The following is a 16,228-nucleotide window of genomic DNA, read 5'->3' on the forward strand; positions in this document are numbered from 1 at the left end:
AGGCTCATGTTCTTTTGACTACATCTGGTCACCTTATGCCTCACACAGGTGATATCACACCATAAGGTGGGTCATTTTTGCATTCCAATAACTAACCCTCCTTTTATGGGTTCAAAGTTTTAAATTGATCCATTTTAAATTGAATTCCACTCCAAAACAAATAGAGCAAGGCTTCTTTCACTCTCTGTCAAGTGAGAACAAATAAAATAATTAAACATATCCATAAACCTCACAGAAGACTATTTTTATTATGTTAGAGAACCACTGCCAACCAAACAGCACTGATAGAAATCTCTTTTTCAAAAAACTATTTAGGCCTTTTGTCACATAAAATCACTGAATAATCAAACTCTTGCTCTCTGTCTCTCTTTCTCTTTTTAATAAAAGGGGACTGTAGTCTATTATTAGATAGAATTGCATTAAAATGAATATCCACAAGGCAACTACAAGTACATAGGAGAGACATCCAGCTAACTACAACTTGAATTTAAAGTTACCACCTGAGAATAAAATTAAGAAAAATCTAATCTAATCTAATCTAATAAAAGTTAATTAAGTAATTAGAGCATCCTTTTGTAAAAGCATCCTGTTAGGTGGCTATGGATCAATGACTGCCTATATTCAGTGCCTTGGGTATAATATCACAATGGCCTGACCAAAATACTATTATAATAGTGGAAATTGAAGGCTGATTAAATGAATTACAGGCTTCCCAAAAAGGATATGTTAACAGGGAAAAGTATCATCATCGTGGGTAGGCTTATGGATATAACAGGGCAAGAATGGGTCTCCAGCTTTGCATAGAGGACAGGCACCCCAGACTACCCTAGGTAGCTTCCGATCTACCTAGCGAGTCAGTCCCTATGGAGCAGACTAGTAATCTGACCACCTGCCACTAATATCATCCATTTACTGCCCCTTGCCTTGCGTTTGAGTTCACCCAGAAGTCTTCTGGCTATTCTTTGTCTTTAAATTGTTCTGTTCTAGAGAGAGTTTATGCAGATTCTAGTCTGCCTGATTTTTTTTGTCATTACAAATTATTCAGTTATCTTTCTGACCTAAACTTTAGTCTGTAGTCATTTAGTTAGCATGAGTTCATTGGCTGAGAGAAGGATCACCTTAGAAAAGATTGAGAAAATTGAGCGTCTAGGTCTTTGGTCCTGGACTACAGTGACATTTAAATACTGTCCCAGCACACTAGGACACCCTCAAATGGCCACTTCACTCCCTCTGAATTGTTATGGAGATAGGAGAGGAAAAAGGCTAAGGTTTTCTTTGTTTTGTTTAGTTTAGATTATATGCATAAACAAACTAGGAAAACATGTAGAAATTTCTGTGTGTAGTTTGCCATGGGGAAAGAACTTTTGGAAAGGTTGGTGCGTTTGTTTTTGAGCATTGTATCAATTGCATATCAATGTTATTTCTTCCTCTAGGAACAATTAACCTTTAAATTTAGAGCATAAACATCTGCCAATGACAATATATGTGCAAATGAGAATACACGTGAGATTTTCTTATTATAAAAGAAATAAATGCTCATTATGGAAATTCGTGTGGACTTTTGTTTTTGCCCTTAAATTATTCTATGATGATCTCTGCTGTATAAACAAAAGTGGAAGGAGTCAACAAACAAATGGTCATCTCTGGAACCCAAAAGGCCCAAAGATGCATCTATGCACCCTGAGCGTCTGCATTCTGTCTGCCCAACAGCATTTCAAGAGTTGTGTTCTGGCATTTGATCTAACTGAATTCTTTGTCATCTGCTTAGGCCCCTCTTGAATTGCTGATCAATTCTGGATTTTTTTTTTCATAGCTGAAAATGCCTCTTGTCAATTAAGAGCTTGGAGGTTAGACTAATTACTTTGAAGGTCAGCACTTCAGGAAGGTGCCAAAATTAAGGAGAAAATCTATTCCCTGTGGATGATTCTTTTGCCCTAGAACTTCCTTTCTTTCTCCTTCCTTACTACCCTTTTTGCTTGAGACTCTTCAGGCCTAGAGCATGGATCAAACATGACTGACCAGGTCCAATACGGCAGGCATTATTCTCCAGGTAGGACCGAGCAAACAAGAACAGACTGCTGTGGCCTGTTGTGGCAACAGCTTGTCCACCTTCACTCAGAGCGCCAGTCCTCGTGCTGGGATCACAGTCTCAGGGATGAGTAAGCTTCCTCTTGCCAATTGCCTCTTGTTTTCATAAGATCCCCTCTGAGAGTAAGTGAAATTATGTGAGAGCGTTTAACATAGTGACTGGTGCATAGCACTCAATAAATTTGCCAGAAGGTCTATTGGAGATTTCTCCCCATTTTCCTGGCTTGCTTGACTTTGCAAGATAAAATGCATAAGAAAGTTCTTCTGTGTATCCTGCAACATTAATAGAGAAGACACTCATACAAATAGACAAGATTATTTACAGGCAGCCTCTGCTGAACGAGGCTGAGGCCCAGGAAACTAGTTCACTTCGATGAACTGATCTGATTTAGACCAACTCAAATCCTTGGTGAAAATAGGTGGAAGTATAAATTATAAATTTAAAAAGAAAAGCAGATTTGACTGAAAAGCTTCTCCTGATAAAGCAGAACAAACTCGCTTTCAGGAATTCTCAGTAAAATATTTGCTGGGTAGGCACAGTTCATTTGTTAGGATACCCATACGGAATGTACTGGATCATTTCTTGCCAAAAATATTCTTTTGCAATCTTGTAGCCATGAACTGTGTCTTCTTGCAAGCCCCGAGATGAGTTGCAGATGACACTGGATACATTTAGTAACCATTTTTAAAAACATAGCTAATTCTATCAATAAAACCTGATTTTCACATACTAAAAACAAGCACATTGGGTAAATGTGGGAGCTTAAATCTGTACTCAATGGTTGAAACAAGAAGACAGGCAGGAAGATGTTCTTTTTTTTTTGCCAAAACTTGTACTTTGCAAACTGGCCTGTAAAACTGTATAAAACCACGGGCTCCATGGTGTGAAATAATGTATCAAATGGAAACAGTAATAAGCACATACGAACAGCTTTTGTTAAATAGCCTCAAGGTAAAGGATAAACAGTGGCTTCTGATCCAGATTCTGCATAACTCCCTTTCTTATTCTGATGCATTCTCCTAAATTAGAAATTGTGGTCAGCTTAGAACTTCTGTACGTAGCTAAAAATATCTATCAGACGAATGATGAAAAGCGAAGTTATGTCTGGTTTGTTAAAAAGTAGAGTACCTGCTAACAGCAAGCACCTCATTGGTCAGGGTCTGGGTTAAGTCCTGGCTGCACCACGGACCTCAGGCATGCGACCTGTAAAGTGGGAGTAAAGTTCTGTAAAACCGTACAATAGAAGCATCTTCTGTGAAGTGAGAATGACGGGAATTCCTAGCGTTTGGGGCTTTGAAGGTTGAATACGCAATTAAAGTAAAGTCCTTAGCACAGTATCTGTCTCCCAGTAGCACGGCGCAGAAGTTAGCGCTCATTATTAGATTTTCCAGCCTCTTGAGCTGTTTGTGGGTTTTGCCTCTATGGGAAGGGAGACGGTGAGAGAAGTCTCAGAAAGTGCAAATGGAACTGTTCTTCCACTAGCTGGAAACAAAAAAGAAAGGCAGTCTCAAATGCCCCATGGGTATGTGGTGTCTTCTATAAAACTCTAAGGTAATTGCAGCGGGAAGGAGGCGCAAGTAGCACTTCTGAATATTCAGACAAAAATGTTACTGTGTTAGTGAATCTAGGGGCTGTTTTTCTTTGTTGACTCAAGGCTAATTTTGACAGCATCTCTGGGCATGTGCGTGCTTATATTATTTTCTGGGCATGGGAGTGCTGAGGCTTCTTCCTGTTTCGTTATTTGTGCTTGTATGAAGGCAGTCATTCTAATTTTGTAGTAGATTTTTAAGGTGAGGAAAGGGGAGGGGCCCTCCGTAAGGTCAAGCGGTGAGGTGATCCAAAAGGGCACAGAAAACTCATCTCCGTTCACACCGTCCAACATGGGCACACCACCACTTATGCTCATAATTTTCTTGTTTCCCTTTCTTTCCCAGTTTCCCCTCGGGAAACAATGAACAAAGTGGTAGAGCACCCAAAAGCAGATTGGGACAGAAGAGCTCCTTCTGGTTCCTTCTGGGACACGCTCCCTTCATTTTTGCCCTGTCGACCAAACCTCAGCAGCGCAGCCCAACACCCAGTGTGTTTGTTCCTTTGTGTGAAAGGAACACAGACGTAACCTACAGGATAAAGGGACATTCTGGAGACGGAAACCTCTTGGCAGGTGCTCTTCAGAGGAGTTTAGGAGAAGTGAGCGGGGCTCCACACATGCTCTCCCCTAACTGTTCCCCAGCTTCTCATCTTCCCACCTTCCTACCTGTTCCCCAACACATCCTCCAAAGTCAGAATTATACCTCAACTTCCATTCCTAAGAGAGCTATAAAAAGGCACGATGAAGGAAAGTCCTATCCAGGATTTGCTATTTGCAGTAAGATAAGCAAATCATTAGCATGGTCATCCCACAGGCACAACTAAAAGTTAATAAAATTTGTGTAGGTGGAGAGTCCACTGGCTCCTTCCTTGGGGGGAAATGTTCCTTCTGATATCAGCTGATGTGACACAGCACATTTTGATCCAGCTAAAACAGGTAAGAGTTACCTCAAAACGCCCACAGGAACTATAGTAATTTCAGGGCACCCACACAGCAAATCACTGTTTCTTCTACAAAGAAGGAGATGGGGTTGGGGTAGAGTGAAGAGGGGAAGAGGTGAGAGAGAAAGAGCGAGCGAGCGAGAAGGGGGAAGAAAGATACCTATGCAGAGAAGGAAGAAGAAAAATAGTGTGTTCCTTTCCTCTTTTCCTTTTTAATCAACAACTAATATTGCATCTTGTTCCTGGTTTCCCAAACAAGGGCACACAAAGATCCGGATTTGGGGGGTCTTAATTTTTGAGAACAAGAATCATGTGTCTATTTTATAATCTGCATCACATTATTAATGTTACTGAAGATCAATTCTACCATTTCTCAATCACGTGCTTCAAATATGTATCGAACTTACAGATATAAATATGGAAAAAAGATTATCTCCTGAGACACTTTTGTGGCCCTTTGGCCCAGAGAGAGTGGGAACCCTGTGAAATGACAAACAGTGTGTGGCCAATCTCTACAACTTCTAGGGGCTATTCAAGGAAGATTTTACTCATCAAACCTGCTTGTCTGCATATCTGAGTTGCTGGTCTATGGCACGGCCAGCTCTCACAAATTTCCTCTGGGGTTTCAGAAACTGGACAGAAACTGTTTAGTCAATTGTATAACATATTGGACTTTCTTTGAGAAGAACTTCTTCAAATATCAGATTTTGATAGTTCTTTATAAGAATATGAATGAGAATGTACAAAAAATGGTGCTGGCAGAGAATAAATGGAAAAAAATATACCTTTCTTGGCTCAGAGAGAAAATGTCCACGATGAATCTCATCAGTCCTACTGTATCTATTTTTCATAAAAACATAAACAACAAATTACTTAAAATCCTATTGGTGTTTACTCAGTTTACATTTAATAGTAATTCTCAATATTTGTTACTTATCACAGTTCTTAAAACTCCTGATTTTGTTTGGGCAGCAATGTGCCCAACCCCTAAGGATAAATCATAATTTGTTGAAGCCCTCATGGTAAGCTCATTTCCTTCTCCCACTTGCTTTCCCAGCCTCCCGTGCAGCTGGTTCTAGCCACATGACTCTTCTAACCAACAAAACCAAGGCGAAATCTGCTGACGGGGCTTATAGGAAATATTCATTATCCTGATGAAGAGACAAACACATGAGGAGAGCTCCCCAAAGAGATTCTTCCTCTTCCTGCCTTGAACATGGTTGCAAAGGGGATGATGTTTGGGACCTTACCAACCTTCTCAAGACTGTAGGTAGCAAGACCAAGGACAAAAAGCCAACACTCCAGAGATAAAAAAGTAGACAATAAAAAATGCCTAAGTCTCAAATGATAATACAGAGCAACACCATCCTGAAGCTACCTGCTTACAGGCTTCTTGTTTTGTGAGATATTAAATATCTTTATTGCTTAAGCCACAGTTGGATATCCATCCAATATTCACTCAATAAATACTGAATTATTTAGGCATTGCTCCTGAGGCTTGGGTTGCAGCAGTAAATCAAACACACAACCTCTCTGGCTTCGCAGGGTGCGTACCAAGCCAGAGGAGACATATGCTACAGAAATAAAAGAATAAACATAGAACGTGCCAGGTAGTGGTAATCATTATGGAGAATATAAAGCAAGGTAAGGAGATTGAGAATAATGGAAAGCTAATTTATATTGATTATTCATGGAAGCTCTTCTAAGAAGTAATCATTTGAACAGAGACTTGAATGAATTAAAAGAGTGAGCCAGGTGGATAGCTGTGGGGGTTCTGTTACTTGCAGCTGAAAGCATCATTAACTTAAACATCCAATAAGTTTGTAGTCATTCGTCAAAACAGAGCTCCGACATCATCACTTCTGGGAAGTCTTCCAGAACCTCACACTCACTAAAATCAATCCCCTCCTCTTCTAGGATAATTCTTCACCTTAGACCTATATGCACTGTTATTTACACCATGCCTTCTTCTACTTTACTTGTTGATAGAGCTTATAAAGTCACTTTCTCTAGACATTGAGACTCCTGAAGGACAAGATCAATCCTTAGTCACTGCTATCTTGGCTCTTAGCACTCAGTACTACTTCCCCAGTGAGCTCCATGTACCCACAAATAATTATTGACTAGAACTTCTGTCCTTTGAATGTTCTGGATATAAATGTGTGGTTTCCCTTGTAGTGTGATTAAAAGTGGGCACCTACAGAAAATGTTGTTAAAGTGTGATTATTTTTTGTGTTGAAGAAATTTGTCTTGCAAGCATTGAACCAGCTGACTGCTTCAAGTCTCCATGAAGGTGTACAGATTAAATAGGTCACTTAGGCAGAAAATCTTTGGTTTCTATTTAGGAGACAAATACATATATAAGATGGTTGAGAAGCAACCTGGTTCCCTATCAGGTACATCTGTTTAATCACATTATGTCCTTGGTCTTTGGAAAAGGCTATCCAAAAAATGATGTAAGACCACTCACCTAGATTGGATAATTACAGTCTCCTCAGTATTTCTCCTGGTAGGGGAGGAAAACATTCATTTTGCTTACTGATCTTGAAGGAATGCTCATCTGTGGACCTTCCCTCTTAGGCAACCCAACTCACACTTACTTCAGTGCAGGAAGAAAGCACATGATTGATTTAACCCAAAATGAACTGGGTTTTACCATAAAATATGACCTAACAAATATTACATTTTTATCTTCAAAGGTGAAGAGAAAGGAAAAGGGCATTTGAAGAAACTTAAAACATCAATGAAGGCATAAAAAAAACAGAAAAGAGTTTGGTTTTAGGTACCTGTGTGAAAATTTAATAAAGAGAAGATCAGCGGATATTAAGTGTATTTTTATATTAAATCCAGAGTTTGTAGAATAAAGTGAATAATGTGCTTTTTAAAAATTTCCCCTTCATACACTCTCAAACAGAATAAAATTCCCTTCCTTTATATGTTATATTAACAGATAATAATATTAGTAATTAATATTAATTAATGTTTGCTTTACATTTAAGCTAATCTCTTACTTAAAAATCAGAAAGGAAGATGTTTTTTAGATTGTAGGGATATGATGATCTGAATTTGTACGCTTCACAACATTTTTCTGAATAACGGCTTAGAGTTAGCTGGTATGTCAATAAATGAAGACTTACGAATCACTTTTTGAAAATACTTGCTAGATACTTTTTCTTTAAGTTTGCATTTGAGATTTCAAATTACATTTTCCATATTTCCTAAGGAAACAGGTATCATAAGTTCCCATCACAAGCAAAAACAAGCTTTCAAGGAATCTAGACTAGGTTGGTACATACAAAGTCTTCACCACATCTTTACAAGATCACACTTATAACACCAGAGACAGTTCCTGAACAAATAACTCTGAGACTAAACTCAGATATAAAAGCCCAAATTCCAGAAAAGCTTATCTTGGCACATGCTGGTTTGCTTGGGATACCCTGGATGCCCATCAGTGGTTAAACAATCCAAATCTCAAGGTCCTTCTCGGACCCACTCCCCCTCTCCACCAAGAGGGACATCTCATCTTCATCCATCAGTCAAGGTTAGTTTAGCAACAGCCCAGCTTCTGCTCTAGAACAACTCAAGTGACACCAGGGACAAAGATGTACGGGGGAGGTGGTGAGATTTGATGACATGTCTCGCGCAAGCTGAGAATCTGCAAATGAACGGGATACATACACTTGAATTAATGGAGAAAGTATGAGAGCTCTTTGTTATTAAAGGGGCTGCTTTGGATAGCAGTTGGAGACCTATTTAGAATTTCTGAGAGAAGCACTTTCATACTCATCGTTCTCATTTTTTTTGTTACTCTTCCTCTTTTTCCTTCTCTTTTTGTTTGTTTGCTTGGTTGGTTGCAAGTCTTAGCCGATTCTCTTAACTAGAAGGGTATCTGCTAACACAAAAGTCAACAAACTCACAGGAGACAAAAGACATTCTTGGTTTGATTGCTCCTCATAAACGTCAGTGCTTCCAGACCACATAATGTCATAGAGTTATTTGTAATGCTTCTTTAAAAGGGTGACAGGGTTCAGAAATAAACTGCACATGGTAAGAAGAGCCTCCCATGGGTTATCCCTGCAAAATAAGTTGCAAGGCTTTGGGAGTGGTGGTGGTTTCCGGCCATTAGCGTTACTAACAAAGGCCAGCTTTGCATTTATGGAAATCTACAAAAATCAGGATGATACATGCTATGTTCACTCAAGCAACCGTGCCTGATTTCTTCAAGGTTATGCTCAAACAAAACTTTACTCCAATTATCTTTGATTGGAATGCTTCATTATTTTTATATATCCTAGAGATAGAGTCCATGAAGTAGATGCATTAGGTCCATGGGTTACAAAAATCATATTTAGTGCTTCATGCCCACAGAAAGCAATTACTGTCAACTCTCAATTAACCTCTTTATCAGAGGAAGCATTAGTGGAGACAATACAAATCCTAGATAACCTACCCATGTCTTTCTTGCTGCCACAGTTGCAGCTGAGGAGAGAGAGAGAGAGAGAGAGAGAGAGAGAATGGGTGTGCCAGGCAAAGCTTGGGGCTCAGAGGTCTCTTCAGGAAAATTTGAGCAGAGGTGCTACTCTGCCCCCTTATTATGCCCCTTGCCTTTCTGCCCTGCACTGGGAAGAAAAATAACATTACTTTCCCAGCAAATTTCAGGCTGACAAACAAAAGGTGAGGTGCAGAGGAAGACAGGAGAAAGTGGGGTGAGGGGGAGGTAAGCTGCGAGGCCGGCAATCACTGGCAGTCAGAGCATGGAGGCCTCTGGGGACCACAGGCAGGTTCTAAGTGGGTGCTGTGCACCTTGCTTCTTAGGAAGCTCCAGCCATGCCCAAGGCTCTCGGGGCACAGGGCGAGTGCTCCGGTGTATTGCCCTTTCAGATTTTGACTTTGTCAACCAACATGGTAAAAGGACTTTAATTACAAATGTCATAATTAATCGTTTGCACACATGATAAGCATTCTTGCACCACAGATGCCTACAAGTATAAGGACATGCCCATCAATCAGGTCCCAGGCATTGATGTTACTCCCATCCTTCAGACGAAATGTCCCAGGCCGAAACCACAGGAATAGTAAAGATGACACCTCTTCACGGGATTCCAAGCACACTGAAATTCCAGACCCTGGTGAGCAACTGGGGGTACGGGGGAGACACAGGAGGGGCAGGGGAAAACCTCAGAAGTCACAGCAAAGACAAGGGCGCACCGGAAAGGAAAGATAAGAAATTAACTTGGGGAAAGAAAGGCGAAAAATCATAAAATTATGTTTTAATAAAGAAACAATTTGTGTTAAAATGTTTATAAAGAGACATATTTGTGCCCTTTGTAAATATGACTTTGCTATAAAATGAATGGAGTCTGGCTGAAAAGAAGCCATTTATCAGTTTTTTGCCTCAGAATGAATTTCTGTGTATTAGCTTGAGAAACTGGGGAAATAGATGCAAAAAGTCAAATGACAGTAAGAAACAGTGGAAAACATAAGATTTCTGGGGAATATTGTCCAGATTCTTCCTAATACCAAAGAGAAATAGAGACAGAGAGACACAGAGAGAGAGAGAGAGAGAGAGAGAGCAATGTAACAGAGGGACTTCAAAAAGTACGACCCAGCAATTGCACTACTGGGTGTTTACCCCAAAGATACAAATGTAGTGATCCGAAGGGGCACCTGCACCCCAGTGTTCATAGCAGCAATGTCCACAATAGCCAAACTGTGGAAAGAGCCCAGATGTCCATCGACAGATGGATGGATAAAGATGTGGTATAAATATACAACGCAATATTACTCAGCCATCAGAAAGGATGAAATCTTACCATTTCCATCGACGTGGATGGAACTGGAGAGTATTACGCTGAGTGAAATAAGTCAGTCAGAGAAGGACAATTATCATGTGGTTTCACTCACATGTGGAATATAAGAAACAGTGCAGAGGATCATAAGGGAAGTCATCAGAGAGGGAGACAAATGGAAAGTCATCAGAGAGGGAGACAAACCATGAGAGACTCTTGATTCTGGAAAACAAACTGAGGGCTGCTCAAGGGGAGGTGGGTAGGGGGGACGGGGTAACTGGGTAATGGGCATTAGGGAGGGCACACGATGAGATGAGCACTGGGTGTTATACACAACGGATGAATTATTGAACTCTACATCTGAAACTAATGATGTAATGTATGTTGGCTACCTGAATTTTAAATGAAAAAAAAAAGTTGGTTTTTAAAAGGCAAGTGGTTGTAAAAGGGAAAGTGACTCATAACAACAGGGAAGATTATGAAAAATGTAAATATTAACTATAAAATATCAGTGGGTAAGCCAAAAATAAGAGTTAAAGAAATAAGTGAAGCTGCTCATCTGATTGATTCATTATTTTTTAAATTCTTCTGAGAAGCTCATCAGGTAGGGGAGGTGCATACATATGCAATGAAATGTGATGTGACTTCTGAGTTAAAAAGGAGGGGTGAAATTAAAGGTATAATTACTTCTTGTCCCTTTTTCAAAACACAGAGAAAACAACAAAAATAGTGAAACAGAGGAAAGTATCAAATGTCATCAAACAAACAAGCAAACAAAAATTCCCCCATCCTTTTTACAAGCCATGAAGCATACAAGGACCAAATTCAGGAAGGACACTGAAAGCTGACAAATATCTCAAGTCTCAAGCAGGTGCAAAAAGTTTCTGGCCAAAGTAATGTCAAAAGTGTCTAAAGGGCGTATGCAATGTGTCTTTGATGAGAGTGGTAAGAGGCACAGTTTAAGCCCTAGAGACACAGTTTGATACGGCATAACAGAGGGAGAGGCAGAGCTAAGCGAAAATGTGTTAATATTGTATTCCTATTTACTTTTGTATTGTGTTACTGTATTCCTTCTAGCCAAGGAAGACTTCCAGAGGCAATGACATGCCTATAGAAATTCCAAGGGAATAAGCCAATAAAAAGAAACAAAAAACACACAGACTTGGATTTTCTAGATAATTCTTTCATGCACAGAGTATAAATCTTTATACTTTGTGCCAATGGAAATTTTTTCTTAGATGATTATTCTGATAGAAAGTATTTGAATTTTAGATGTCAAGTCCAAAGAAGGAAATACTAAATAATATGGAAAGCATCTAACTGTGTCAGGTTAAGCAACGGAATTTGAGAGATTTGCTAGCTGGTTTCGATCTGAGCACCCATTTAGGTTTTCAAAGGAAAAAGACGAGGGAATGAGCAGAGGAGCATGACCAGATTATCAGAATTTCCTTGTGTTGTTTTCAAGAGCTAAGGACTACTTCAATCAAGAAAATACAATTCGGTGCATAGAAAAAGCAATCCAGTGGTGGTCTGGGTGCTCACTAATTGATCTTAGAACAAGCATCGTCTGCCAGCTATAGACCTGGAAGGATTTAAAAAAATCCTTCTGACTCTGCCTACCGTGGACCTCGGGCTTGATACACATGCTAGACCAGACCACCTGGGTTTCCGTTTTTCCTGCGTGTTGGCTGGCAAAGGGAAGTTCTGATTTGAATTAGGCAACACGCTCTTCCTTGTCTTCACAATTTGAGATTTACAGGAGTTCTCTCCCTCTTTTCCTGGTGATCCACAGGTTAAAATCTATAGAATCTCATGGGGCCCTGGCCCTTTAAAGAAACATGGTTTATGGACGGACAATGGATGATTAACGGACTTGTGAAGGAAGTCAAGCAATGGAGGGAATCTAACAGAAAATAATGAAAATCAATGAAGCCAGAACAGACCCAAACATGAAGCCGCATTTACTTAAGTGGTATTAGCCAATGGCATAGTCGGGTGAGCGAAGACGTATAAGCTAATACTGACTTCCTCTCTCAAGTTCAAAAAATACTAGAATGGTCATAGACCCAAGGACCATACATTTTGAGTTTAGGCTGCTAAAGAAACTGCTGTGGGTTGAACTGTGTCTCCCTAAAATTCATAGGCTGAAGTCCTACCCCCCGCCCAGTACCTAGGAATGTGACTGTATTTGGAGGTAGGGCCTTTAGAGAAGCAGGTAAGGCTAAATGAGGTCATTGAGGGGCCCTAATCTGATATGACTGATGTCCTGATAGGAAGAGGAGAAGACGACATGGACACACATATTAGGAGAGCATGTGAGGACACAGGGAGAGGCCACTTACAAGCCCAGGACAGAGGCCTCACAAGAAATCAACCTTGCGGATGCCTTGATCTCAAACTTCTAGTCTCCAGAACTGTGAGAAAATAAATGTCTGTTGTTTAGGCCCCCAAGTCTGTGGTGCTTTGTGACTGTAACCCTTCTTTTTCTCTTAGAAGTCTGAAATAAGACCCAAGTTTCTTTTGTGGTTAGATGCATTCTAAATCATACTCACAACCCCAACAGGAAAGGCCAGGACAGCTAACATCCAGTCCCGGAGTGAGATGAGCTTCTTGAGCTGCCTTTCTTGTTCTTGGTTCCCACTTCCTCTAGTCAGGAGACTGGAAAGATCAGTCAGCACGCAAATGCCAAAAAAGACAGCCTGGATGACCTGGAGGGAGACAACAGCTGGCGTTAGTCAGGAAGATCTAAAGAGGCCACAGCCGTAGGACAGCGAGTGAGCAACAACTTTGCAACATGACATAGGATAAGAGAAGATCAGAAGCATATTTAAAAAGTTGGCCCTACAAATAAAAAGAGAGTAAGATATTTACAAATTGCTATCATAGGTGAGAAAATTCGTTCTAAAAACACTGCTTCCATTTTTGCTCACCTCAGGACCAAATACAAAGTAAGCATGCACATACGTGTCTAAATAGGCCCAACAGAAAGCAGTAACAAATACCCTAATGACATGGCCATTATTTTGAAAATATCATATCTGTAATCTAGTTATATTGACTAGTGGGGTTTAACAAACATTGAAGAAGTGCAAAGAAAAGAATCAAGGTAGCCTGAAATAATAAAGGAGACATTTTGTCTGATGTGAAGAACTCTTCCTATGATTTAATCTCCTAGATTCAGAAATTTTCTCGCCAAAGGTAGTAGAAAGCTTCTAGTCCTTGAGTCACAGAGAAATCTACTGAATGCAACAATCAAAACTGGTACAGAGCGATTTTCTGTTGTCAAACCTAAACGATATGACATCCTCCTCAGGTTTTCTGTTATTATGAAATAAAGTCTTCCCAAAATAATATAAAGAGATAACCCACACCATATTCCCAAAAAAGCTTTCAGTTGTACATTCCCAAATCAATTACAAATTAAATTACTTACATCAGCTACGTGTAACTTGGACTATCACGGGGGAGGACACTGAAACACTACAGTTGAGTAATCTGTGAAATTCCTAAAGTGGGGGCAAAGGTATTGATGATCCAGAGTTGTGAGGAGAGGCAGGAAGCATACTGTCATATAGCTTAGCAAATGATAATTCAAATTATGGAAAGGGCAGAAAGCATATTCCCCGTGCTCAAAGTGATATCCATTTAGCACCAAGAATAGATTCAGGGTAATTTTTCTGGTTTCTTCTACCAGAAATTATTTACTGATGGTATATTTATAAAAGATACAATTTTACTCATTACCTCTTTAGAAAACAAAAAAAAGTTTTGTGTCAATGTCCATGTTGGCAGTGGAAAGAACCTGTGATTGAACCTGTGATTGAGTGGATGAGTTCCTCACTGAGGCACAGAACAAAGGGAAGAAGGACCCTCAAAATTTTGTGGTTCCATCCTTTAGCATAGCACTGGCACACTCAGATTGCCCATCATTCTGTTCAAATTCTTATCTAAGCCATTTTGAAAATTCTGAATAATGGAGATGCCATTGCTGGCCTTAGTCAAACAAACAAATCCTGAAGATTTTTTTTACATATAATACAATCACTGTGGTCTTCCAAGCTCACCAAATCCTGCCATGATTAGCCAGTCTTATCTAGAATGATGTTCTATTCCTTCTTATAACTTAGCCTGTCTTTTAGCTTCATTGACTTGAGGTTTATTGTTATTCTTTCTACAAACAGAAAAACCAGAGTGGGAGAAGCTGAGTCTGCCATAACTGAGCATGGTCCAACTGAAGGGTTGGCAAGAATCATGTTGTGATGACCAGAATTAATTTCAATGACTCAGGGAATAATTTCACACTTAGGAAAACTTTCCATACCGTATCTTATCACTTTAGATGTTTGATCTTTATGTCAACCCTAAGGGGTTTTTGAGAAATTGGAAGTAACCAGGCTGGGGAATAATAATCTCCATGCCAATTTGGCCAGTGAACATATTAAAAGGTGTCCTACATGATCAATTACCAGGGAAATGCAAATGTAGATGACAATGAGATAGCATTTCTCACCCATATAATTATCTATAATTTAACTCTGACAATACCACTGGTTATAAGGATGTAGAACAACTGGAAACCCTACGGTGGGAATGCAAATTGGGACAACCCCTTTGAAGAATACTTGGCAATATATAGTGACTTAAATATGCATATACTCTATTATCTAGTGACTTCATTACAGAGGTTATTCCCTTGCTGAAACTCTCATACATGTGTTCTTGTCACATGCACACAAAAGTTAATTTCTGCATTCATTGCTTCAAAAAATCAGCCTAATATGTCTCAATTATTGACTGGATAAATAAACAGTGCTATACAGTGGAACTCTAAGTACATATCAATTTTTCATTCTCACAGCAAAACATTACACAAAAAAAGGAACCCTCCAAAATGCTACATTTTGACAGCATTAAAATAAGTTTCAAAAAAATGTAAAGATTATTTTAAGGATGCATGTATATAAAGTAAAATATGAAGAAATGCATGGAATTAATAGCACGAAATTCAGGTACCTCTACAAAGAGATAAGACTTGTGGCGCCTGGGTGGCTCAGTCATTTAAGCGTTAGCCTTCCGAGCTAGTAGGGATCCCAGGGTCCTGGGATCAAGCCCTGCCCACTTGTCTGCTCTGCCTGTTTCTCTCTCTCCCTATGCCCACCCCTGCTTGTGTGCTCACCCTCTCTCTCTCACATGAATAAATATTTTTTTTAAAAAAGAAGGATAAGACTGGAGGAAGAACACAAAGGCCTCAACTGTTATCAATAATACTTTATTTCTTAAGTTGATAATTTAGGTGTATAGAAGTTTATTGTATTATTTTCTATGTACTTCATTATTATGAAATATTTCCAAATAACTTAAAAATAAAAGGTAAAAAGAGTGGTTTTCATATTTGGGGGACGTAGTTGGCTAGTCTCTTTCAGTTGTTTTCCTTCTAACTCAGTTTCCTCAGATTTAGTGAGCTCCAAATTAAGTGAATTTTAAAATTTCATGATCAAGTAACTACTACCAGAGTTGCCTTCCCACTATAAACAACTAGAAATTTGGACTAAATATATGTCAGCTTTTTCATATATTGAACTTTTTCCTCTGCAATCAGCCAAGTAAATCTCTTTTTTTAATTAAATGGCTCACCTCATGAAGTCAGGCCCACCTTGAATAATTCTCCTTTTGCCACATAACGTAATGTAATTACAGAGTGGCTGTATTCACAGGATCTACCAAAACCCCATGGGAGGAGATTATACAATGATGAATATCACCTAAAGTCATTTTATTATTCTACATACCACAAGCTGTGGATTAAACAATTTTCAGA

General features: G+C 39.4%; 1 protein-coding gene across 3 annotated transcripts in view; it reads right to left on the bottom strand.

The window, feature by feature from the left end:
• AIG1 (androgen induced 1) overlaps positions 1-16,228 on the bottom strand; it is a 247,455-nt gene that overhangs the window by 185,068 nt on the left and 46,159 nt on the right. For all 3 annotated transcript variants that reach the window (XM_027602543.2, XM_027602542.2, XM_027602544.2), the window contains exon 2: positions 12,963-13,118. In XM_027602543.2, coding sequence (XP_027458344.1) covers positions 12,963-13,118 — 156 coding nt within the window. The remainder of the gene's footprint in view (positions 1-12,962; positions 13,119-16,228) is intronic.

The sequence above is a fragment of the Zalophus californianus genome, chromosome 7 (assembly GCF_009762305.2).
Source record: "Zalophus californianus isolate mZalCal1 chromosome 7, mZalCal1.pri.v2, whole genome shotgun sequence".
NCBI lineage: Eukaryota > Metazoa > Chordata > Mammalia > Carnivora > Otariidae > Zalophus > Zalophus californianus.